The sequence below is a fragment of the Corythoichthys intestinalis genome, chromosome 22 (assembly GCF_030265065.1).
Source record: "Corythoichthys intestinalis isolate RoL2023-P3 chromosome 22, ASM3026506v1, whole genome shotgun sequence".
Taxonomy (NCBI): Eukaryota; Metazoa; Chordata; class Actinopteri; order Syngnathiformes; family Syngnathidae; genus Corythoichthys; species Corythoichthys intestinalis.
The window spans coordinates 25,867,874-25,895,776 of record NC_080416.1 but is presented as its reverse complement, the minus strand read 5'-3'; the positions used below and the strand labels follow the sequence as shown (position 1 = coordinate 25,895,776).

The window sequence follows — 27,903 nt, the reverse complement described above, 5'->3', positions numbered from 1 at the left end:
GAGTAGTTGCCCCCCCCCAACCCAGAGGTTGTGGGTTCGATTCTCTACCCTGATGGACACGCCTAAGTATCCTTGAGCAAGATACTGAATCCCACATTGCTCCTGGTGCTGTGTCACCAGTAGGTAGATGGCGATGTAGTGTAAAGTGCTTTGAGAGCCTAGCGCTATACAAGTATAACACCATTTACCGTTCTCACGTGTCCGCCCAAGAAGTGCCATTTTCGACTTGGGATTGTCACGATGACCGTTCTCCCTCGGCTGCCGAGAATGCGCTTTTTGGCTTTGACTTTTAATGCAGTGGGAGATGAGGAAAGACCACTGTTTACTGCATCCAAAAATGATTATAGCGGACAGCCGGAAGCCAGATCAAATAAGACGCCACTTAAGGACATTAGACCTCAATCTCATTGATAAGCCACTTGATTGTTTTTCAGCGAAAACGTGCCGAATATTGCCAACAATCGTCCCGCTTTGTCAGTGGTATATCAGTAAACCAGTGAGCACTGTTAGCATGCTCAGTGCAAAATAACCCCACACCATTGCAAAGGAAGGGATACTGTGAGCAGCGAAAATAAAAGCTGTCCTTCTGTCCAAAGACACTTTTGGGTTTTTTTCTATTCAGCTTTGTTTTTTCGGTCAATTCTTTTGGCATATTGTCCTGATGAGTTAATTTTTCAAATCAATTTGAGTTTGTTATTATTTACTGATTTTATTACATTTTATTTTTCAGTATTAAATGGTCAAAAATGCACGTTGAGTGAATTTTTGTAGTTTGGATGTCTTTTTTTTTTATTCAAGCAAATTGATGCACATTAAGTCTTTTCTGTTACAAACAAAACAATGCTAATAAAGTTATACTTTATTATAATTTGATCTACGCTACTTTTTCTCTTTAATAGAAAAAAAGGACACAATGTTAGGCAGAGGCATACTTATAATAGTAATATTATAGACAAATGATACTATTTACAGTGGTGGCAGAGAGTTTGGGGGGGGGGGTCAAACATTTACGTCTTCCTAGGGGCGGCGTAACAGAAAATAATTAAGAAGCACTGGTATAAACCATTACACCGTAGTGTTCTACCGACAGTAGCCTTTGAAACTGTGCATCCAGCTCTCTTCGGGTCATTGACTAGTTCCTGCCGTGTAGTTCTAGGCTGAGCCCTCACTTTTCTCATCATGAGTGATGCCCCACAAGGAGAGATTTTACACAGAGCCACAGTCCGAGGTAGACTATCACGAAGTTGAGCCTTTTCCATTGTCTAACAATTGCTGCAACTGTTGATTTATTCTCACCAAGCTGCTTTCCAATTGTCCCGTAGCCTTTTCCAGCTTTGTGGAGCTCAACATTTTTTTCTCTGGTGTCTTTCGGAAGCTGTCTGGTCTTGCCTATGGTAGCAGTTGGATTATGACTGACTGTGGGGTGCACAGGTGACAATAATGAGCCCAAACGGGCAGTGGGTGGGTGGTTACTCATGGGGAAAAGGTTGACTTTTTTTAAGGCAGACTGACAAGTCTTACAGTGTCATAATTTTTGCTTCTTCTCAGGGTCACAAATACTTATGAACCCCAGTATATTAAAAATAAATTTTTGAAAAGTCATTCAATGTGAGTTCCCCTCTTTTCTTTTCTTTTTTTTTTTTTAGATGATGTCTCTATATGTGGAAATACATCTATGATTGAAATTTCAGACCTCTACCTATTTTCTAAGTGGGTGAACTTCTGCCCTACTTCTGCTCCTCACTGTATCTTGACATTGACAGGAGACTAGTTCATTGCCTGTTCAGATATGTCTTGAAAGTTGACACTACTAGTTGACCAGTCCATTGTTTGTCTTTGTGTGCCTTGACATTGACTGGCGACTACTTCGTTATCTACAAGTGCCCTAACCTTGACTCGTGACTCGGAGTGGTAATCTCTGTGTACTTCACGATATGATACAAGGCTCACCTGTTAGGTTTTGTGTTGGTTTCTCCTAGTGTGACTTGTCTCTGTGATTGCCCATTGCTCCCACCTGTGTGTGTTCTCCCAGTGTATCCTGCAATCTGCATCCACCTGTGTTACCCAGCTGTTCCTCGTCTCGTTACCCCTTGTCTGCGTGTGTGTGTATATAATGACCCAGTTTCTTGTCACTCCTTGTTACGTCATTGTCTATGTCTCTACCAAAGTCAAGACCTGTCCAAGCCCTCGTGTTCCGTGTAAGTTTTTGAGAAGCAGTCTTTTGTTGGTGATAGTTTTGTTTGCCTCAGTGCTGTCTTTTGATTACCACAGCTTTTGTTTTGTACTTTGTTTTTAGTTGGCTTTAATTAAATCATTTTTGCACCGCCACCTGCCTTGCCTTTTTTGTTTCCCTGCAATTGGGTCCACACACACCCTGTCTGCCCGCGCATTCCCTGACACTCACCATGACCATTATCTCACGATATGGTGATACAAACATTACTTATAAGAGTAAGAAAAAAAATCAATGTTCTATGATGCAACTATTAACTCATTCGCTGCCATTGACAGTGATAGACGTCAAAATTATTCAAACATAGCTGCCCAAGGAGTTCCATAAGGCTCAATCATAGAGCCCCTGCAGGTCTTAATCTACCATGTTCATCCATACCGTCAAGGGCACTGAAAGAGTTCATTTGAACGTCTGCATTTTATTTTTTTGCCGTTTTAAAAATGTTATTAATTCTATTAAGGCGCTAAAGAAACCATCACATGCTGTACTTTGACATTCAAATCATCATTTTTATCATGCAGTAAGTAGTTTTTCAAACCCTACCTCCTAACCAAAGACAACTTAAATTGAAAATGTTAACAAGCCTAATGAGAGGTCAGGCTGTAAAAGCTTTCGTGCCACAAATGCAATTTGCATGTGCGCAGAAACTTTGGTTCCAACTGATGTTTTTCCTCTCTTTTCTTTTTCTACACTGCATTATTATGTGAGAAATTGTAATGCATCAGGATCAGCCATGAGGAGAATGCGATGGGTGCATAGATTTATTTTAATGGCCACTTTGCTGGCTGTAATTGGCACCGGTGTTGAACTTTAAAAGGCGCCACATAGCGAGGTGTTATTCATATTTTAAACACAGTGTCATGTCTCTCATTGATACTCATAATAATCTCCTGCGCTGGCAAAATGTCACCAGCCATTAAAACACCGTGAAGAAGGCGCGAACGGTTTCACACATCATACTCTACCTTTATACTGAGCTTTGTGGAGTGCTGGTCGATTAATTGAATTTTGGGGGTTTTTGTAATCAGGAGCTTTTATATTTTATTGGAAATTGCTTCCTTATTTTTCTTGCATATTCACAAAATCATTAATTTTTTGCATATTAAAAAAAAAAAGAATCCCGGTCAAAGACAATCATGCAGTCAATATTTTTTCAGTAACGCTTTACAATAACGGTCCCCTAATTAACATTTGTTAATGCATTTTTAGACAATAACTAATGTTTAAGTAACATTACAATAATTCATTTAATTCCGTATCTAACATTTATTAATATATTTATTAACATGAGTTAATGCATTAGGTTAATGTATTATTTAATGTATTTTAAGACTAATAATGTTTAAGTAACATTACAATAATTTATATAATCCCTTATTTAAGTATGGTATTATTTCACATGAACGTACCTCATAAGTATTACTTATACTTTATTAACCATGAATGAATGTTTTTTGGTCCTTATTGTAAAGTGTTGCACATGTGTCCTTTAACTAAGAAATTAATATATTAATAAATGTTAGATAAGGGATTAAATGAATCATTGTAATGTTACTTAACCCTTTAAGGTCTGGGCCTATTTTGTCTGATTTTGCATGCCTTTGAAGTTGCCTTTATATTTCAAAGACAGAATTGTTTACGATGGCCTGGTTTGGTCCCTTTTTTTGTGACACCTTGAACTTCATGTCCAAACTGTTGTTTCCTTCACTGACCAATTATAAATCATAATTTTGGGCCCAAAAAGACCAAAAATTCCAAAATCGTTTTGTCAAAATTTTTAATATTGATGTCCAATTGACAACCAAACATGCGTAACGAACCGTTTTGAAACTTTGTAATATTTATTCAACATGTTAGGATGAACATTCAACCAAAAAAATTTAGAATAAATAGTCTTTTATTTGACAATTCAACATAAACAACAGGTATAGCCATAGGCGTTTTTTGCATTTATACATGCTCTAGTCAAAACAGGTTATATACAGCAGACCAAACAGTGAAGAACAGTGAAAAAATATACCATCTAACACAAAAAGTGTTTAGAGGCCATCTCTTTATGAGTTTAGGTATTGCGGCCCATCACCTGATGAAAACTATGTACACACAATCAAGCTTCTTGAACACACATTTATATACACAAATTGAGAAGACTGATTGTGGGAAAAAAATATATATATATAACATTGGGGAAAAAAGTATTTTCAAAAATATTTACAATAAACAAGTTAAATTTTTTTCAGGCATGCCACTCCGAAAAGCAGTTTCGTCCTGGAATTAGACACAGGGCTACATCACAGCCCACACTTCCATGGGGTGTCGGTCCTCTTTCCACCCTTCCATTTTCATTTCACTTTACTTTCATTGTCACTATAAATGTACATGAAACAAAAGTCAGTATTTATGAAAATAATAAAGTATAAAATAAAAATATATACAGCAATAAATAATAATGGAAATCTATATGTATGACAATAGAAAGAATACCGTAGCTGAATATGTGCTACATCCCTAATCTTCATATAGAAAGAAGACCACAAATTATACTTTGATCTGATATGCACATTTTATTATTACATACACAAACACGCACTTATATTGCATCAAAATTAACTTTGTCTTGCAATATCAAAAGAAACTTTTACAGCATTAAAAAAAAAAAAAAAAAAAAAGTGAGTTGGCTTACCTCTGCTCGTCGATGGCGTCACCCACGTGTTCAAATCCGTCACTATCTTCACTCGAGGACTCTTCCGAAGAAGACGATGATGACGAATTTGGACCACCCTCTTCCTCAAGTTGATCAAAAAGCACAATTGCTTGCGCTAAATTTAGTTTTCCGTTCATCCTCAAAGTCACACAAAGTCGCTCGCCCGCTTGCTTGATTCAAACGGCCGTCGCTCGCCCGTCGCTGCGTCAGAACACTCCTGCCTCTCGTTCGGTGGAACCTCGCACGGCAGTTATATTTATAAAAAAAAAAAAAAAACGCATTTTGTGCTTCCACTGTGACTTCGAAAGGGTTCGTTTGATTTGTGTTTTTTTCATGGAGCTTCCGTTTTGAAAAAGGACAAGAAATTATGGAAATATAGACATAAACAAATGATCCATGCAGCGTTTTAATGTTTTTTTGAGAGGACAATAAAACTATAAAACTTAAATGACAATATCTCACGTTTTAGTTGGTCGATTGACTTCAAATAACAACGAGAGTAAACCGCAACTTCCGCACTTTAAAACGAGACCAACCAACGGCATGTGGGTGACGTAATTAAGACGCGAGGGTGCTTCAAAGACGACGTGCGCTGAGGACGCGCCGGCGCGTCCTTCGACTCTCAAGGGTTAAACATTAGTTATTGTCTAAAAATGCAAGGTTTCACGCATCATACTCCACTGTTATTCTGAGCTTTGTGGAGTGCTGGTCGATTAATCGAATTTTGGGGGGTTTTGTAATCAGGAGCTTTTATATTGTATTGGAAATTGCTTCCTTATTTTTCTTGCAGATTGACAGAATCATTTAAAAAAAAGAATCCCGGTCGCAGACAGTCATGCAGTCATTCTTTTTTCTGTAACACTTTACAATAAGGGTCCCTTAATTAACATAAGTTAATGCACTTTTTAGACAATAAGTAATGTTTAAGTAACATTACTATAATTCATTTAATTCCGTATCTAACATTTATTAATACATTCATTAACATGAGTTAATGCATCAAGTTAATGCATTAGTTAATGCATTTATGAAAATAACTAATGTTTAAGTAACATTACAATAATTCATATAATCCCTTATTTAACATTTAGTAATATATTAATTAACATTAGTCAATGCATTAGTTAATGCATAACCAGACAGTAACTAATAGTTTGGTAAAATTAAAAATATATATAGGCCTATATAGGGTTAGGGTTTGTTAACTTAAGCATTTATAATTTCTTAGTTAAGGGACAAATGTGCTACACTTTACAATAAGGGTCCAAAAAACATTCAGTAATGGTTAATTAAGGTTAAGTAATACTTATGAGGTATGTTGACGTAAAATAATACCATACTTAAGGTTAGGTTATAATATATAATATACGGTATATAATACATTACTTAACATTAATTCACATAGACAGTACATCACTGCATTAATAAATAGGTATTAATGTATACTGGTATTAGGAAGTGATTATGTTATTCTAAAATGAGAAACATTGCTCTGTGAGTCCTTGGGTGCTGCTAACCTAACCTTAAGTATGGTATTATTTTACGTGAACATACCTCATAAGTATTACTTAACCTTAATTAACCATTACTGAATGTTTTTTGAACCCTTATTGTAAAGTGTAGCACATGTGTTTTTTAACTAAGAAATTATAAATGCTTAAGTCTCCCCCCTTAACCTTTATTAACCATGACTGAATGCTTTTTGGACCCTTATTATAAAGTGTAGCACATGTGTCCCTTAACTAAGAAATTATAAATGCTTAAGTTAACAAACACTAACCCTAAACTGTAACCCTATATAGGCCTATAAATAATTTTAATTTTACCAAACCATTAGTTACTGTCTGGTTATGCATTAACTAATGACTTAACAAATGCTTTAACTCATGTTAAATAATATTAGATAAGCAATTATATTAATTATGTTAATGTTACTTAAAAAACAGTAATCATTGCCTAAAAATGCATTTACCATTGTTAATTAAGGGACCCTTATTGTAAAGTGTTACATTTTTTTTAATTTTAAATGTTGAAGTGCAATGTTTTATCGTCATTATTTTATGCTTGTATTTTTACAGAAATATTTTTGTGCAGATTATGACCCTCCCTGCTGGATTTCAGCATGGAGCACAACCGCTCACCTGTGGCTTCACACAGGCATGCCATGCCAGCATTGCCAATTAGCTGACTGCAGAAGACCAGACAATTGCACATGCCTCTACATGGACAAATTGAATATTGATCTCAAAGAGGCAGGGTTGAGAGTTTCACGCGAGGATCAAGCAAATGCTTTCTTGTTTGGGCCTTCATTGTTTTCTTGGATCCTGGTCGAGCTTGGCAGTTTTGGCGTAATGCCCAAACTAACAGTGACGAGGTTCTGTCACTCCATTGAACGGACAAAAGTACAGTGGTATGAAAAAGAATCTGAACCTTTTGGAATTTCTCACAAATCTGCATATGATGGGATCTGATCTTTGTCGAAATCACGCAGCGGAAAAAATATTTTGTGGACTGATAAAACCAAAGTTGAATTGTTTGGGAGTAACACAGGGCGTCTTGTGTGGAAGAAAATAGAACAGCTCACCAACGTCAACACCTCATCCCCACCGTGAAGCATGGTGAAGGGAGTTTTAGCTGTTTTGCTTACTCAGGGCCTGGACAACATGCAATTAGTAACAGAAGAATGAATTCAAAAGTTTTGCAGGAAAACCTGAGGCCGTCTGTCAGACAGTTGAAGCTAAAAAGAGGACAGATGTTGCAACAAGACAATGATCCAAAACACAAAAGTAAAACCCTTCAGAATGGTTTTAGAAGAACAAAATACACGTTCTGGAGTGGCCAAGATTAGTCCTGATGGATGTGCAAGACTGATCTGCAGCTACAGGAAGCGTCTGGTTGAAGTTATTGCTGCCAAAGAGAGGGCCACAAAATATTAAATGTGATTTAAAATATGAAAACCTATAAACGTTTGGATGGTTTTAGTTTAAACAGTCAGTTTTTTTCATTTGTGTGATTTTGACAAAGATCAGATCACATATGGTGATTTTATGCAGAGATGTGAGAAATTCCAAAAGATTCTGATATTTGTAAACAATTGTAGGAAGTGAATAGTAAAGAAAATTTAGAAGGCTTTTTTTTAGCCTCCATTCCAGTTTATTTACAAAAAGTGACATGTTAAAGACAATTAAAGCAAATTTCTGAATCAGGAAACAATCAATGAATTGACTGACCTGGGTGAGTTTGGTTTTGCCTCCTCCATCAATGAACTGACAGCGCAGGTCCACCGACTCATTGGGGTACGCTTCCAACTCCACCTCCACGCGCACCTTCTGAGCGCCGACACCTGAAAAGCACAAAAAGGGATAGTTTCATGCAAAACTGTTTTGTTTTTTTGATGTTCATTTAGTGCCATTCACGATAACCAGAGGTGGGCAGAGCAGCCGAAAATTTTACTCAAGTAAGAGTAGCATTACTTTAAAATAATATAACTCAAGTATAAGTAAAAAAAGTATTTGGTGAAAAGAATACTCAACTAATGAGTAACATTGTGAGTAACTGCTTACGATGTTTGATTTTTTTTTTTTTTTTTTTTTACAATGTTATGTTTTATTAGCTTTTTTAGCTGGGGTGGCTCTTGCCTTCGTGGCTATCGCATGCTTGATGGGCTTTGCGCATTGCTGGATGTGATTGGGTGGGGGCCTTGGTGCAGGGATTAGCGAAGGGGCAGCGTAGGGTTGCCAACGGACTCACACTCACAAGGGATTCACACGATTACTGGGTCCTAGATCACAGGGCTAATTTGAGTACACTCCAACCCTCCCAATCACTTATCTTCTAGACACCCACCCCTCTCTTTCTCTGGTTAACAGGCCCCCCACATGGTGTCAACCAGAAATACATCTAACCGACGATAACACCAACATATTCATAGTTAGTGTAGGCGTTCAATGTACAGTGGGGAGAAAAAGTATTTGATACACTGCCAGTGGGTTTTCCCATTGGCAGTGTATCAAATACTTGTTCTCCCCACTGTATTTCTTGTTGTTGTTTGTGTTTCTTCTGGCTCTCTCTCCTTCTTTTCTTCTGTTCCCTCATAACCCCTTCCTGTTTACGGTTTTGTCTTAATAAATGAGATATGTTGAATGGTAACAATGGGCGTAGGTCATACTCCAATGTAAAACATTAAAACTGTTTAGACCAACCAGACATTCAGACTTCCATTCCCCGTGTCAAACAGCTGAACAGGAAAGGTTTAAAAAAAAAAATAAAAAAAAAAAACCCACTGAATTCCGGTGAGGCACAAAAATACAGGAATGAAACATCATTCGTCCAAAGTGGAGTAAACATACAGTGATCCCACGTTTTTCGCGGTTAAAGGGGAACCTCCACGCACGAAAATCGAAAATTCACGAAGCGGAGCTGATTTACATTTTTAAAATGTATTTATTTATTTATATATCCTGGGGTGTGTTCAATGTATTTATTCAGATTTAACAGCATTGGAAAGAGATAAATATGACACGTTTTTTTCCTATTTTTTACCCAAAGTATTTAAAAAAAAAAACAACAACAACAAAAAACCCTTATTTGTAATATTTTAACCCTTAACGACCTGCAATATGAAGCAATTATCAGAGAATCCCAAAATTTGTAAAAATAAGGTCCTAATGAAACCTTTTTTTCAAATTTGTAAAAAGAAATGTCAAATATGTGTAATAAGCGCTCTAATATCTGTAACCCTAGCGAAATCCTGTTTTTTTTTTCTCATGGAACCTGCAGTTGCATGTGTTGACTTGCATCCATCATTTTTTTTTTTCAAAAAGAAATGTTAAAATTCTGAATTACTCTCAAAATCATAAAATTGTAGGTGTACCAAATGTGATAAAGGGTTAATAAATGTTTTTTAGACACTGCAAATGTAATTATAATGATATAAATGAGATATATATGAGAGAAAACAATAATTTTTACATGTATACATGCATATGTTGTTATGGTCTGCTGCTGGTCAGCAGGCTGGCTGTTGTTTTGTTACAGAGCCAACTGTGGAGGCGTTCCCGACATCGCACCTGCAGCTAATTCCTGCTTATCAACAGTTGTATCACGCAGGTGATCCAAGAAAAGGGTCCCGAGATATTACCTTGCTGGTCGCCATTCCACACCTCACTTTTGAGTCGCCTTGCATTTTGTCATTTCTACCCCGCCTTAGGTTTTGGTCGTCTGCCGCTTTAGTTTTGTATTTCTCTACCTTGTGCGGGTATATGAGTGTATTTTTAGTCGTTTTATTGGTCCTGTCTACCACCTCACGTTTGTAATATTGATCCACGTCAACCTTCTGTCATGGACCTGTTTTGTTATTTCCCCTTTTTTCCTTGATCGCATGTTGTTTTGATTTGTATTTTAATAAACCCTTGAATGCATCCCTCGGTTGTTCTTTGTCTGTTGTGAGGTCCAACTTTGTTGTAGTGTTGTAGTGGTCTATTGCTGGGCACACGAAGAGGGTCTGGACGATATGGAGAACCGCAGACGAGAGCGGGGGCTGTACGAGGATAAGCCGAGTATAGCGCTCTACCTGCGGGCACACGAAGAGGGGTGTGTGTGACAAGCTGCCGGTCGTCGGCCGAGTGGCCTTTTCGGTAGACAAGGAGCATTGTCTGCCACAAAATGCCGGCCACCTCCTTATTAAAACATTTGCCATGATGCCAGTATTTGACATAATACAAAACACGATGTTTACTCATTTCCTCATAAGTACAGTAGTCCCACAGTTGTCGGACTTGTTTTGGTCAATCTCTGCTGTGAACAGGAACTTTTTGAAAAAAAAAAAGTTTTTGAAAACCAAAAAGGCTTACACGCCTCTCGGTGGTGCAGCAACAAAACCCCGCAGCACATTTGGCTGGCGTGATGCGAAAAATAAACAAATTAATACTGCAAAATCCGCAGTCCATCTGCATGCTATAAAGTAATGCCGTATTGTGAGATGCTGACCTGGATGACATCACATTCGCATTCCTCGTCAATCCAGGAAGTCACTCATTTATATAAATCGATCGCTTCCATACACATCCAAGCGGTCCATTTCATTCAGGAGCATAAAATAATACCATAATTTCCAGAATATAACGCGCTTTTTTTCCCCAAAATCAACTTGTAAAATCATGGTGCGCATTATAAACGAGTACATTGGTGGAAACAGAAATATATATTATACATATTATATTATATATATATACTGTATATATATATATATATATATATATAATATGTATAATAATATATATACATATATATACAGTACTGTGCAAAAGTCTTTGCACAGTACTGCATATTTTTTTTATATTACGTATATACAGGATATACTGTATGTATATATTTTCCCCAAGTGGAAGCATCCATGATCCTAATAAATTTAATAATTAAAAATATATATATACAGTACTGTGCAAAAGTTTTAGGCAGGTGTCCTGCCTAAGACTTTTGCACAGTACTGTATATATATATACACATATATATGTATATGCCGATTTATTATTATTTTTAATTGACATGGCCACGTTGTGTTGAAGAAATGTATGCGGCGATCCGTTGCCAACCATTACGGTACGTGACGTCACCATTTTGTTTCGGTAATACTTCACTGTGATCGGCCGAATGATTTCGTCTGTGTTAAATTCTGCTTTTTTCACTCTTCATAAAGCACATAATTTAGTTTCTTGAACTCATTTGAGTCAACGTTTATTGCGGCTCCGCAACACGGACCAAAACAAACGTAACAACACAGACTTCCTGTGTGTGTCCGTCAACTATATCTGTCCCTCGGGAAACTCAAACCCAAATAACAATAGTTCCTATTGTTACTGTCCTGTCGACAGCGATGAGCTCTCTCGGATTTCCGACTTACGTTCACACTTTCATTTTACCGTATCAAACCATGGAAGAAACATTTATTCATCATGATGAAACGAGCAAGTTATACAGCAGCCTTTAAAAGAGAAGTCACATCTGTTTTGTTTTCTCCTAGATATGGTAAGTTGGAGAGGTTGTCATATCATATTATTACCGTAAATATTGTCAGTTTATGGTAATGTTTTGAACTACCAATATACTATGCTTGTGCTGTGTTTCACCAGTCAGTAAAATGACATTTCTGTATCTGTACACGAGGTCTGTCATTCATTCATTTTCCATGCCGCTTTTATTGGTGCTAAAATTAGGGTGCGCGTTATAAACGGGTACAATAATTTTCCCTAGATTTTACAAGTAAATTTGGGGTGCGCATTATTCACGGGTGCGCCTTATATTCGGGAAATTACGGTATGTGAAATATGAAATAAACATGCTTTTTGCTGTCATAGGCACTTTAAGATAATGAATGACGTAGGTGTGGGAAGACTGTTAACTGTGTAGAGTGACTGCTTAGTTTTCAGCATTCGCTCAATATAAAGCTTTTTCGCTACTGACCAGTTGAATGATCAAAAGTGAGGCCGCCCCCTCAAGACAGGCTGATATTTGCAAAACAATAAAATATATGCTGAAGTCTTTTTCCTTGGAGTGAGTTGACAAAAGCCTCAAAAGACATGTTCTTAAGACACCCAGGAGCGTTTTCCAATTTTGAAAAAAAGACATAATAAGACTCCTTTAAATGGGTTTCCACGGTGATGATTTTCTTGACAGTCAAGATTTGTCCTTGCAGGGTCTTTCCTCCTGCTTGCAGCCAGTGAGGACAATGTTCTGGCTGACTCTCGCAAAAAACAAAAAGAAGGGTGGGCAGGAGGGGAGGTGGATTAGCTTTAGCTAGCTGTTTGTTGGGCCCGAGTGATTGTGGGAAAAAAAAAGCCTCTTAAGTGAGTGGAACAATATAATGTGTATTGTTGAATGGGCTTTAAAATAAAAAATCTTCTTTGAGTTTTTTTATTGTGCAAGTGCATTTTGCAAGCATGGCTACTGGTAAGTGTTTGTTATTGTACTTATCGGTGTGTTTGTGTCGAATTAGTGCAAAGTGGTACCTCGACATATGAACAGTGCATCTTATTTATGGATTTTACAGGCTAATGAGCTGCATATCTTTGGAGACCTGCAGTTTATAGTCCAGTGTGGCTTTCATATGAACAAATGTCATTTTCTTGTAAAATTTGGTGTGTACGACTTGTGTCAAATGCGGTTTAAAGTCAGAAAATTACCGTAAATATATATATACAGTATATATAATAATAAACAATATGCATAGTTTCTTTCTTTGGTTAAAAATAAAATAAACATTTAAAAATAAAAAAAGAATATACGGTATACTGCTGTGTCCCCTATTTTGTTTTTGTTTTTTATTTTTTTAAAAAATGTAAATAAAAAGTCAAACAAAAACTAAATATTAAAAAATATTTACTATTAAATGTCTCAAGAATAAGAGGAATTTGTAAATTCCTTTGGGATAACAATGCCTAATACAAATGAATCGACTACTGTATATGCAAATACAGTGGTACCTCGACATACTGTCGCATCGAAATACGATCCTTTCGACATCTGACATAAAATTAGACTCGTAATTTGCCTTGACATATGACGACATTCTTGAAATACGACGATTTACATCAGCGTCTTAATTTCATTGTTCTCCTGCAAGAAGGCACCACGGCGGATTTTGTTGTGGGAAGAAATCAACATGCGTCCCCAAGATGGTTACTGCAGGTAGTGAAAAAAGGAAAAAGGTGACGCTAACCAAATTAAGATGGAAATGATGCAGCCGAAATATGTCTACGATGGAGATTGTCCTCCTCCGACCTCCATTTGGCAGTCTTTATAAGGTGACAATTATTATTATTGTAACATCAGCAAGGAAGTCGCCAGCTTCGTCAGGTTTTTAAATAATTTATTTTAGGACTTGTGGAACACAACACGGCTACTGTCCACCGAAACCGACGCTAACAACAACAGAACATGAAAAGAGAGGGTAAAAACTTCCCACTGTAAGTTGACAATGTGGAGAAATCAAGTTTGGTAATGACGTAAGTAGGACTTTGGAGGGAGTGATTTTAAAAGACATTCCACTCGGACTACAAGAAGTAATTCCAGAAGAAGATTATGTTCCAGAAGAACATAATTACAACAAACAGACACTTACTAATCTTGGTTTAACAATGGCAAAGAAATGCATTGCACTTGTATGGAAAATTGAATCATGGACTGTTTGCCAAACAGTGCATGAATCAGAGGCTATTTGTAATACCTCTAGAACGCATGACATATATTTTGAAGGACATTCAACAGACTTTTGAGGATTTATGGGCACCTTTTATTAGTTATGTCAAGAAGTTGAAACTAACATGAGGTTCACTGGATCAAGCTGTGGACTGGAACTTTGTGTTTATGGAGGATAAAGGGGTTAAGAAGGAGGGGAAAAGGGTAAAGCTGGAGGATAATAATGGTAGAGGAACCATCGTTCTTGGGGGGGGGGGGTTGCGTTGTTAGTGTATTTTTTGTGGTACTGTTTTAAGGTATAAATTATCAGTTTGAAAATCAATGAAAATATACTGCAGGGAAAAAAAAACTTCCCACTCTTCCGCATCTCTCTCACCCTCTCGTCAATCACATGGTGCATTCGGGAACAGCATGCAAAACACAAACGCCACATTAGAACCCGATTCGTTACATTATAATCAATATTATTATTATGATTTGCATTATGTATTTTGCTATGTGTAATTGCTATTTGTGATTGTACCTGCAGTATTTATGCAGGATTTAGCATAGATTTTTGGGCTGTCGAGGAATTAAGCAAATTATAATGTATTCTTATGGGAAAATCCTGCTCGACATGCAACCATTTTGACTTACAAACCAGGTCCTGGAATGAATTAAATTCGTATGTAGCGGTACCACTGTATAAAATATCGTCAAACTGTGTGTGTTATCAGCTATAATTGCTCTACACGTTCTATGTGAATTTACATATGTATTTGCGAACATCATTAGCATACTGTATCTACAGCTCTACAGCGGTGTCACGAGTTTTATTCATTCCGGCACCACACTGATAAGAAGGAACAAAAGGAATCTGGAAAAAAAAAACTTCCCTGTCCCATATTCAAGTATTTATTTCACAGTTCATTGGTTTTATCTTTTTTGTTTTTTTTTACCTGTCCTGTTCAGCTGCTTAGAAATGAATTGGAATTTAAGTGTCCTTATGGTCTGAACAGTTTTAAAGGTATCATATGGGAGTTTGATATACTCTCATTGTGGTTTATTGTGGTTTTTTTTTTTTTTATTGGGAGAAACCAACGAACAGGAGAGGGTTATAGGAGGACAGAAATGAAGGAAGCAGACAAAAGAGAAGAAGATACAACAACAAGGAATACAATGTTACACGACACAGGCGTCACCAGTCATATTTTATATGGGCAAATGCTCCAGTTTTGGACTTTCAAGTCTGCATAGCGTAATCTATAGCATGTGCCTATTTACTATGGTCACTCATATTACTCTATTCACTCCATATACACTATCTGCACATGGCTCCTAAATATGGTAATTTATGCACGTGTCTTTGGCTGTTATAGGTATTTGAGTTGATACTTCCGTGAAGCACTTTCGGGAGATACACTGCGTTCATGCGTGTCAGGAGATATGAGTTTCCAAGTTGGAAAATCGTTCTCATGTGTTGTAAAGTCGTAATGTGGGATAAAAACATGGTTGGTTAATCCTCCAACAATACATTACAAATTGAGTGACTGTTTGGCACTTTTTATGGACAGCATGTAATACAGAATCATTTTATTCCTATTACTCGAACATCACATGTACAGCATCAATATTACAGTGCGTGTCCCCAACTGTCAATCATACAGTGGACGGTGCAAATTACACCTTCCACCTGCCTTACAGGTTAGTGCCAGATAAACTGCCTATCCTTGTTGCTCGTTTTTACCTCTATGTTGACGTTTGCTTGATCGCCTATTCCTATGAATTGTGAATATAAATGTTCAAATTTACTCTTTACGCATCAGTCAGCTAACTGCGGTAAACTACTCTAGTCGCAAATTAAAGTAGCAGATTAGCTACGGTCTTTTAGCTGACTGGCTATGAATACAATGACAAAAATGTAATTTGATTGAGAGGCTGTCAATCAAAAACCTTGTCTAATATCGTGTTAATATGATATGTAGTATTTGAACTGTATCAATACTGATGCTAGTTATTGCTATTTGTTTATATGACCAGAATGAATAGCATACTGCACGAATGCTATTTTTAGATCCTGACGTCACTATAATAAACCGAAAGTGGGTCATCATAGAAGCGCCCTCGCATACAACCCATGTTAGTACATCTTGTTTTCTGCCGGTAAACTTTCAAAAAAGAACATGCCGAGTAAACACTGCTGCTATGGAACTTGTAGAAACGACTCTAGACATTACAACATAAGAAGGATGTTTTTTCTTCATACGTTTCCCGAAGCCAAAAATTCAGAGGAAAAAATGTGAACAACTTGTGCGGACATCCAAAAGACCAGTTTAACGCCAGTAAGGTGAAGCCATCCACATTGCATATGCGGTAAACATTTTGTTGGGGGCCATGGTCCTATAGAGGATGAACAGGTAAGCCATTATGATATTTTTACTTATTTTTTAACGTGGCGTTTTGCAGTGCTGCTTCTGTCTGACAATGAATGACCTCAAAAAAATGTAAACGCTATCTGACTGCCACTGTTGTTACCTTTTGTGTTGCAGTGAAACAACTTTAGTATGGGGGAAGTGTAAATAAATTAATAGAACTAAGATTTGTTATTAATGAAAAAATTAAAAGTGTTCGTTGTCTGACACTGAGTAGCATTTGTGATTTCTACACAAAAATAGCAATGTAAATTACCCCCAAGAACGGTCAGAGACGTCAGACAACCAGAGGATATAATATATAAGAGAGACAGGGCATATGGTGGGAAAGGATAGATTGTTGAAACAGGAGAATGTCATTGTCAGTGGCGTAAGGCAATGCACACAAGAAAAAGGTGTCGATAAAAAAGATACCTCTGGATCAGGTCAGCTCTTTTTCCCGTCTTTTTCAGACCCCTCAAGCGATCTCTTTAAATGAACATTTGTATTTTCTTCCACATCTTTACCAGTGAATTGGGCTCTAGGGACATCATTTTTGGACAGAATTGGTATGTTTAGCTTAGTAGACATCTTGTTCATACACTTATTACATGCATTTAGCATTAGGGACAAACGCAATCTTGACCCGCCTAGCAACAGTTGCTAACGTCATGAATATAAACGAGCAAAAGAGCAGGTTGCCTGCAGTACCCCATTGAATCAATCTGTATTAATAAGTTGCCTATCTTTGGGATATAACCTCTAATAATTTTAAATGTGTGCTCATCATATATTCCAGCTGTGTTAAAAGTATTTTTTTATCACAGTCCATGTAATCTGTACAAAGATGTCTTATTTGTTTATTTCTATTTGACTCAAACAGCATTACTCTTACAAATGAATATTACAAAGTTATTTGCTCGCAGCAAGGAAAAATCACTGAGGAGAAATCAGACAGGTAAGCTAGGTAGCCCACCTGGGCAACATAAACCACTTTTAGGTCAAATCCTACCAATTGAGAAACACTAATTGCATAACAGTTGCAGTGATATATCACCATTTCTGTCCATACGAAGTAGAGCAGCAGAGTGTAGCAAGAGGTGAAGGAGTGATGTAAGTTGATCAGCACCAGCAGAGGTGAATTGACTATCAACAAGAGAATTTTAATTTTGAATACTGATGGCTGGGGAAAAACACTCACTTTTTACAGAAACTTGTATTTTGATTAGATTTTATATAGTCTAAAGTGCTATTTCTGACTTTTTATGAGAGATACAGTAAGTCCCCCCAAAATTTCTTGCCCGCTCACCACTGCCCCAGTACAGTGATTCCTCATTTTTGCGGTTAATGGGACCAAAACCAGCCGCGATAATTGAAAAACCCCGAAGTAGCACCACCCAAGACATTTTGTGTGTGTGTGTGTGTGTGTGTTCAATGTATTTATTCAGATTTATTATTGAAAGAGATATAAATTAAAGATAGATAGATAGATAGATAGATAGATAGATAGATAGATAGATAGATAGATAGATAGATAGATAGATAGATAGATAGATAGATAGATAGATAGATAGATAGATAGATAGATAGATAGATAGATAGATAGATAGATAGATAGATAGATAGATAGATAGATAGATAGATAGATAGATAGATAGATAGATAGATAGATAGATATTTTTTGATAAATGTTTTTAAGCACTTCCAATTTAATAATTATGGTAAGTCTTAAATATGTTACTGTCCTACCAAATTATTTTTAAAAAAGAAAAAAAGTAGACGCCCAATCGATTTTTAAAAACAGTTTTTTAAAAAATGCTTGTCTTTATTAAATGCTTGATTGAATGAGTCCACTCAAATCCTCTCAAGCTCTCACTTACACACAATGAGTGGCCACAGCAACTGTTTAACAAGTTAAACAATGTTGACGCATGCGCAGCTTTGAAGTCTTGTCTTACAGGCGGCTCTGGCAAGATTAAACCTTAACTGTCTGTCAATCATCGTTTACTTTAATCAGCAACTCCAGTGCACTGCCTGACCAAGAAAAGCGAAGGAGCGAGAGTGAGAGACTACGTGATCGGATCGGGACAGCTCTATAAAATATTGCATTTACAATTATCCTTTTTAACTCATTTGCTCCATAAACGCATAAATACGTTCTATTTTTAATTCATTCACTCCCAGCCATTTTCACCAGAGCAAGGCCCTTCGCTCCCGGCCGTTTTTTCCGGATTTTGACTGATTTTGCAAGGCCCACAGAAAATTCTATTCCATTGCTATATAAACATGGAACCCACCAAAAGAAAGATTAGACTCTCTTCTTTCAGCAGAAAAAAATTAAGTTAATATCTTAGTAATAGCTTAGTTTGAGCAATTTTCCAATTTCTGATGAAAAACGGAGAAAATGAGCTTTGTGTAAACGCATACATTTCAAACATAAGTTTGACTTTAACATGGCTATTTTTTGCTTCAGTGACATCCCAAACATCTGAATAATGTTTTCCTTTTACAAAATAACATGAACAACCAGCCAAATAGAGCTTTTGATAGCAAAGTAGCAATTTATTCACACATGACTACTGAGAGATGACGGTTTGTCGCTGAGATGATGCCGTTGTCGCCACGTCAGCCGTGTAAACTTTTCCCTCATCGTTGTCTGTCTCACAAAGATGGATTATTTTTGCGTTTCTGCGGGGTCTGCTTGGCGAGCCGCTTTACTGAGGGTCTCACTCGTTTTGCGCAGTCGTCCAACGCTTAGCCTTCCAGGCGTCCTCTCGTTGTTTTGTTCGGTCGGAGCGCCGCCTGGCATCGTGCCGCCAGCGCTTAGACCATGCTGCCCGGCCGTTCACTGCTGTTGAATCAGGTTGCCTGATCTTGCAAAATGCGCTACTGCCCTCCAGTGGCCAGTTTTATTGCGTTAAAATGGGTTTGGAGTGTTGTTCTTTGTTTCTCAGATACAGTGGAAGGTATATATGCTTCTTATTTAAAAAAAAAAAAAAAACGCAAAAGACGTATAAATACATTTTTGGGACAGTGAAGCATTTAAAAATAGAACGTATTTATACTTTTCCGAGAGCAAATGAGTTAATTGTTTCAATGTCCCAAAGGTGTATTTATACGTCTTTTACGTTTTTTTTAACAAGAGACATCTCTTGGTTCTGATTCAATTTAGCTCCAAAGCACAAAGCTGAAAATCCATTTTAAAGCAATAAAACTGGCCACTGGAGGGCAGTGGCACATTTGGTAAGACCCGCAACCCGATTCAACGGCAACGGCACGGCCCGGGCGCAGGCGGAAGACGACCGAATGGCGTCCAGGATGCCAGGTGGTGGACGACCGAGCATAACAACCTAAAGGACGCCCGGGATGCCAGGCGCTGGGCGATCGTGCAGAACAACCGGGACCACCAGTGCAGCAGACGATGCCGTTGAGTCAGTGATGCTCGCCAGGCAGACCCCGCGGAGACTCAAAAAAAATCCATCTTTATGAGACAGGCGGCGATGAGTGAAAAGTTTACCCGGCTGTCGCGGCCACAACAGCTTCATCTCTCAGTTAGTTATGAGTAAATAAATTGTTACTTTTCTATCAAAAGCTGTATTTGTCTTGTTGTTTATGTTATTTTGTAAAAGGAAAACATTATTCAGATGTTTGGGATGTAACTAAATCAAAAAAATAGCTGGGTTAAAGTCAAAGTTACAGTATGTTTATATTGTATGCTTTCACAAAAAGCTCAATTTCTCTGTTTTTTTATCAGAAATTGGAAAATTGCTCAAGCTAAGCTATTTTCTAAAGACTGGAACAATTCATTTACTTAATTTTTTTTCCTGCTGAAAGAATAGAGTCTAATCTTTCTTTTGGTGGGTTCCATGTTTATATAGCAATAGAACAGAATTTTCTGTGGTCCTTGCAAAATCAGTCAAAATCCAGTAAAACGGCAAGGAGCGAAGGGTTTTTGCACCGGTGAAAATGGCTGGGAGTGAATGAGTTAATTGAATAAAAATCCACGATGGACTGAGGGCTCGAAGTTTGAAGCAGCGAGGGATCACTGTATTATATTAGGTTTAGTGACAACTATGTTACATGCCTATGCTCCCTATAGACATAGTGGTGATATTGTTAGCTAATTATATTTACCCATGGAGACCATGTAGGGGGGCAGATAACCATGGAAAAAGAGAAGGGGAGGTCAAAAGGAGACATTGTTAGGCGGGTTGGCATATACAGAGGTTAGGAGCCAAGTATGTAAATCATAATATACACTGTATGTAACATATGTATTCGCGAACATTATTTACATACTGTATCTGCAGCAGTGTCATGAGACATGAGTTTAATTCATTCCGGCACCACAGTGAAACGAAGAAACAAAAAAAAAATCTGCAAGAAAATAACTGCACTGTCCAATATTCAGGTATTTATTTCACAGTCCATTGGTTTCATCTTTCGTGTTAAAAAGTTATTGAATTGATTTCAAGTTACGGAATCGTTGAACGAGGCAATATTGTCCTTTAATCGAATTGCGAATGATTTCTTACAACCCCTCACACATTTGTGTGTATGTGTTTATGTATAGTTACAGTACATCCATCTGTCTGTGTGTCTGAGTGCTTCATTACAATATGATGCATATTAGACAGTCATTGAAGCACGCTGCCTATGGCCCGAGGGAGACAACAGCCTTGTCAAACTAGTGATCCACTAACACTGTACGACACACCCCCATGCACGCAGCCACACACACACACAAGAAATGCACATTTAAAGTGGCTGTCTGATGATTGCAAATAAACACAAAAGCTCAGCCCTGAGCCGACAACTGATGGGTATTATTTCAATATTGCACTTTCCGTCATACTTTGCTGTTGTTTTTGTTGTCGCTCATTCTTTTATTCTTTAGAGGGATTAATTCCTCTTGATTAGACACATTGGCATAGAGTCATCGCTTAGACACAAACAGACAAAAATATAGAAATGCAGGCTTTGGCTACACACAATAAAATCTCAATTAATGCATTTATAGTCAAGTGCAGAGGTGTCAAAAGAAAGGGGTTGTTCTACCTGACAGGCAGTTTTGTGATTCGTGTGATCGAGTGCATGCAAGTCTAATTCTATCAATGGCAGCCAATGACAGCCAAAGTAAGGCTAGGTTCATACTAGAGGTCTTAATGCACAAATCCAATTTTTTGCCATATCTGTTTTTTTTGGCGTGCCCGTTCAGACTGCCTTTGTCCATTGAGACTGTTCAAGTACCACGCATGCGCACTAATACGCAGTCCGAGATGCGCTCAGCAAAGAGACCCGCATGCGCAGAAGCATCAAAACAAATTACACATGCTGGCTGTATGTCATTCCAGAGTGATCATATTTTGATTTCCAAAAAGAGGACAAAAGAACAGACATTAATAATTAATTTAGTCTTATATTCAAAGATTATATAGGGTTGTATAGGCTGATCGAACGCATACACGCACACACATGAGCCTTGACGTGTGTGCGTGAAATGACGTGGGTGCGTCAGTTTGCCCCGACTCAGCTATGTGTGCAATAACGAATATTGCTCATTCGGCGCACAGAATGAAAATCGAAAATTCTAAGGCTTATTCTTTTCTTCATTTTATTTTTTATGACCGTGGTCAAGCCCGCTTCGTGCTTAAAAGCAGAGTTCAAGTAAGCTTGTGAACGATAAACCGATACGACCGGATATCCGGTTTTACAGGTGAGCGATACAGCTGTATCGATAGTAAAGTTACCATTCGACAGTAATTAGCAATTAAATATTCAATGAACCGATAGTAGAGATAGAATTCGGCTATCCCGAGCACAAGAATCGGCTTCTAATGTCTAGTTCAATGCATTGCTTAATATGATAATAATTTAGCTTTTACTTCACATGCTGCACTTGTGTCACCTGCCACACAGCGCACTTAGATTGTGACCGCACGCATGATGTACGTAATATGGACAAGCACCACTCACAGTCGTGGTTGCCTCAACTTCCCATGCATTTCGGCAGAACCGCTCGTAGTTGCCGTCATTACCCGATCGTCACATAACAACGCAAGAGCTAACAAAACCACTGTAACGCACACTCCGTAGCGTTTTCTTCACAGTCCAAAACGAAACTAGTAGTGGCAACATGCTAAAACAATGTACAGTTTGAGCACCTCACCAGCGACATGCAGCAATTGATTTTCAACGCACCCAGGAAAACAAAAGTCGGACTTTAAAGTGATGAAGGCAGGCAGATCTGTTTGCATGGGACAGAGCTAGTGTGAAGTGTGGAGCAGTACAGAGGTCGTGAGTTTTTAACCCTGAAAAACAACCCACCACAATGGTGGAAAGGGCAGCACGACCAGTGTTGTTAATCTTACTGAAAAAAAGTAATTAATTATAGTTACAAATTACTTCTCCCAAAAAGTAATTGCGTTAGTAACTCAATTACCTGAATGAAAGAGTAATTAGTTACTTGGCAAAGTAATTGGTGATAATTACTTTTTTTTTTTTTCCCTCAAAAAAAAAAAAAAAAAAACATTGGCCACACTATGTGAAGTTTTTTGTGGTACAATTGGCCCGAGCCCAATTCTTTACTCTAATTTACCCTTTACCCTGAATCAACTGTTAAAAGTTGTTAAAATTGCTCCCATTTTTGCATTAGTTCCCTTCTCTCTACTTTCGACATATGAAAGTTTTAAAACTGTTTCATCATTTAAAGATAGATTCAAGTCAAGATTTTGCCGATTTAGAAGTATTTTAGATAAAAAGTTACTTAGGTTCACTCGGAAGGTTCTCTACAACAGAGCCGTCCTAAAAAGTCTACTGCTTTAAGATGGCGGCTGTCTACTAACTCATTTAGTGCCATGTCTGTCATTTTGCATCTAGTTATATCTATGTACAGTACATGTGATATCTACCATGTCTACCATATCTACCATAACATGCGGGCGTAGTTTGTAGGCTATCGGCTACAACATGTATTATTGGAGCTACCTAGCATCGCGTTTGCTCGGCGTCACAACTTTCTTGCCTCCTCCCTACTCCTGCTCTGCTCTGTTGTCTCGGTGAGTCCGTCTCCCTCAGACTTTTCGACCAATATAGTAACGCATAGTAACGCATGCCTTTCCGAAAAACTGCTGAAAAAAATAACGCCGTTAGTAACGCCATTATATTGTAATGCCGTTATTAACAACACTGAGCACGACCCTCTGGAGATTTTGTTTCTACGAAACGCAGTCTACTTAAACATGTGGATTAGTTGATCTTCCTCAAGAAAAATCTGCCCTTAAAAAAAGATATTGACAGTGATGAGGAATACAAAATGTGGAAGCACAGGCATAAATGAATGACTTTACTGTGTATAAGGTTAAAGTAATGATTACTGACCTGTCTGTCTAAAACGCCATGTTTTTATTCCCCCAATTATATCAGTGGTAAATCCATAATTTATTATTTATTTATGATAACACTAGCAGGTTTAATTCTTTTTTTCCTAGAGCTGCTGCATATAATTAATATTTTTTGTTTGTAAGATGTTTACGTTGAAAGTTTGCACTTAAATTACTTACCTCTTGTGTTCAAAACACCAGGAAAGACAGTATTTGAATTACTGCACTTTATTGTTGTCTGTCACTGGAGTTTTATTTTATTATCAATCCCATCCAACAAAATGACAGCCATATAGTAAGCCTTTTTTTTTTTTCATAAAAGAATAAAGCATAACATTGGTATGAAATTTTGTTGATTAATTTTGCTATTAGTAATTTGGTGTTTTTTATATGTTTAAATACTGTACGAACACACACAACAAATTTTTACTATCGTATCGTTTTCACTCTGTATCGAACCGTATCGTCCTTAAACTGTATCGAATCGCTAGGCCTTAAAAATGTATCGTTTTTTTTAATCGAATCGTACCTGTGTATCTAGATACATATCGAATCGGCTTCATGTCAGAGATTCCCAACCCTAAGTTCAAGCTAGGCGCTAATGCCTACATGGCTGCCGTCCTCCGTGCCTCTTGCTCTTTGCTGACGTAATTGCTGCATGAATTCCGATTTGGGAGTCTTGACAGTTCAGACCGCTAGTCACGTTCTGAAAAAATGTGGCCCAGATCGGATTAGAACCACATACGAAAGTGACTCAGATCGGATTTCAAATGGTCCACTTCTATGCGACTTGTCCCGTTCAGACCGTCAAGTTAATGCCTGACTCGAGTCGGAAAAACCCGAAAAAATCGGATTCGTGCATTAAGACCTGTGGTATGAACCTAGCCTTAGTGACCCAACAATGTCCCAAAACCAGTGATTCGAAATCAATAGCAAGTAACATGAATATGCCCCAAAATCAACAGTAAATGATCCAAAAAGTGACCTCAGAATGCCCCAAAATGTACAGGAAGTGATCAATAAGTACCGTATTTTTCGGACTATGAGTCGCAGTTTTTTCATAGTTTGGCTGGGGGTGCGACTTATACTCAAGAGCGACTTATGTGTGAAATGATTAAAACATTATGATATCTAGTTTTATAGAGTTCATTTTGACTACACTTATATATTCGTCAAACCCTTTCTTTTATCCCAGGTGGTTTTATTTACCTGATATGTTTCGGCGGGAACTTCCGCCTTCGTCAGAGGGTCACTGATGTTGGTGTGACGCGTCTTTATCAGCTGATGGATGAAGGCGTGACTCACCTGTCAGAATGACAGGCGAGTCACGCCCTCTGCTGCCCATTCACCCTTCCAAGATGCTGTTCCAGGTCATAGAGAGCATGTATGCCCCCTCGTCCCTGTTGATGGTCCACGGGCCCCGCTTACGGATCTCAATGGCCTCCCTGATCCAGCGCTGATGTTTGTTTTCTTCGGTGCGGATGACTCTGGCCTTTTCCCAGTCCATGATGTGGTTTTCCCTTTTGCAGTGATCGGTGACGGCTGATTTGTGATGTTCTTGTTGTGATTGTTCTTTTTTTGCCCTTGTTTGTCTCATTGTTGTCTCCTTTTCACATTCCTTCTTGTGTTCAGTTTATCTTGTAATCAAGCTCCTCCCTGTCTCCCCGATGTATGATTTATAGCATGATTTGCATGGAATTTCATATATTGAGTTCCATTTGTTTTCTGGATGGATTTTGTCCTTTGGGTGGACCAATATCTGGCGGAGTGTTGTGTGTGGTTTGACCGGTGTGTTTATGTTGTATTTTTTCATGACCCTTTGGATACGTTCCGTGACTCCCCTCACACACTTAGAGCCAGTTTGAACGATGTGCTAATGCTAGCGAACGCATGCTAACCGTTTGTGTCATTGCTGTAATAGCAGCTAATTATTATTTATTTACGTTGATGCGAACCTGTTTGGTATCGAGGACGAAATTGATTTGCATTATTTCTATTTTTAGTTTCACTCTTCAAATGATGGTGTCATAGTGATGGCCAAAATAAAGTCAGCAAATTATACGGATGTCCAGCATCGTCATTCGGGAGTTTAGCTCGCTGTATAGCCAGGACCGAGCCGTAACGTCCTGGTGAGGACAGTATATTCGCATTTCGTTGTTCATGCATGATGTAACACTATCATACTGTACACTTATTCAGCATGTTGTTCTCTATTGTATTTTTATATTAAATTGCTTTTCAAGATGACATATCTGTTCTATGCGTTGGATTTTATCAAGTAAATTTCCCCCAAAAATGCAACTTCGGTGCGACTTATATTCCGTAATTTCCGGACTACAAGCTGCTACTTTTTTCCCTCATATTGGATCCTGCGGCGTGTGCAACGATGCGGCCAATTTGTGCATTTTTCTGACGGCCGCCAGGGGCGCTCAGCATGGAATGTGGGAGTGAGACACGTGGAATATAAGTGTCGAGGAAGATGCTAGTTTGCACTATTACCTGTTGTTTAACTTTGTACGTTGTGCATGAATAGAGGTGGCGGACCCTCGTCTTTGTGCTTGAGTAGAATTGGCAGACCTGCATCATGGAAAATGCTAGAAGAAATTACATTGGCCATCCGAATTGTAAGGGAACTTTTGATGATTCGTGGCAAGAGATCGTTTGCCAAGACTCGCCTCATGCGAAGAGCAGCTATTGCACAGGTATGCCGGGGGAGCCTGGCAGCGTGAATCGGTGTGAAAGAAGTCCGCCATCACCAACGGGTTTCGAGGGGCCAGTCTGCTGCGTGACGAGGACGACGGCACGGGCTCAGGAATGAATTTGCCTCATTATGGGAGACGTTGAAGGCGACAGCGAAGGAGAGACTGAGTAGGTGTGTGGCAAAGTGTATCTGAGCGTCTTCATAACCGACACTGAGGGTGAAGACATCCATGGTTTGAGTGCACAGTAGGAAGATGAAGATCGCTAACAAAGACTTTCTTGTTTTTAATAACCAGCCCACAGTTAGTGCTGTATCGCTGTGCTGATGCTATGTAACTTCCGTGCCGCTGCTATATAACTGCCGTGTTTGCTGGCACTGTTTGGAACGAAAAATTAAGGTGTGTTATTAAAATTTTGAAAACTCTGTGTATTTCTTTGTCGATATCTCGTGTTACTAAGTGGGCACACGCGGCTTATAGGCAGGAGAGGCTTATGTATGTACAAAATGTTTTTTCCTTTAAAAATGTACTAGGTCAGGCTTGTAATCAGGGGCGCCCAATAGACCAGAAATTAAGGTATGGTTTTTTTTGCCTCTTCATTGGGCATTTTATGGCTGGTGCGACTTCTACTCAGGTGAAACTTATAGTCCGAAAAAATACGTACCTTAAAATGACAAGAAAGTGACCCAAAATGAACTCTTTAGCTTTGATTGACAACGATAGACGTCCAATTCACTTAAACGGCACGGACTAGCTGTAAATGCTCATATTTCAATGCCACTGACGGCGCTAGACAGCCAATGAAGGAAATGTAAAAGTCATGTTATGGTATCACAGTGTAACATGCTTTTATTTTGATATTGGTGCTGTAAAACCAGTTTTGTGTGATCGAGTGCCTGACTTTGGCTCACTTTTGTGTCACATTTGGGTCAAAATAGATTAAAAGTCTAATGCCATCAATGGCAGCCAATAGGTTATCAAGGGAGTGTCTAAAAATTGCCCCCAAACCAAGAGGAAATGACCCAATATCAACAGGAAGCAACCTGGAAGTGCTTCAAAATCAACAGGAAGAGACTAATGAACATAAGAAGACCCAGAAATGCTAAAATCAGCAGGAAATAAACCAACATGTACAGGTGTGATCCATAAGTACCTTAAAATTAAACGGAAATGACAAAAATGAACTCTTTGGCTTCCATTGACAACAATAGATGTATGTCCAATTAACTTGATTATCCGCTTAACCAACAATCAATCAGTCAAATGGATTAAATGTCTAGCGCTGTCAATGGCAGCCAGT

At 38.2% G+C, this 27,903-nt stretch overlaps 1 protein-coding gene across 2 annotated transcripts in view; it reads right to left on the bottom strand.

The window, feature by feature from the left end:
• The window catches only part of pvrl2l (PVR cell adhesion molecule related 2 like), a 487,014-nt gene that overhangs the window by 256,069 nt on the left and 203,042 nt on the right, over positions 1-27,903 (bottom strand). For both annotated transcript variants that reach the window (XM_057827935.1, XM_057827936.1), the window contains exon 2: positions 8,168-8,280. In XM_057827935.1, the coding sequence (XP_057683918.1) occupies positions 8,168-8,280 (113 nt within the window). The remainder of the gene's footprint in view (positions 1-8,167; positions 8,281-27,903) is intronic.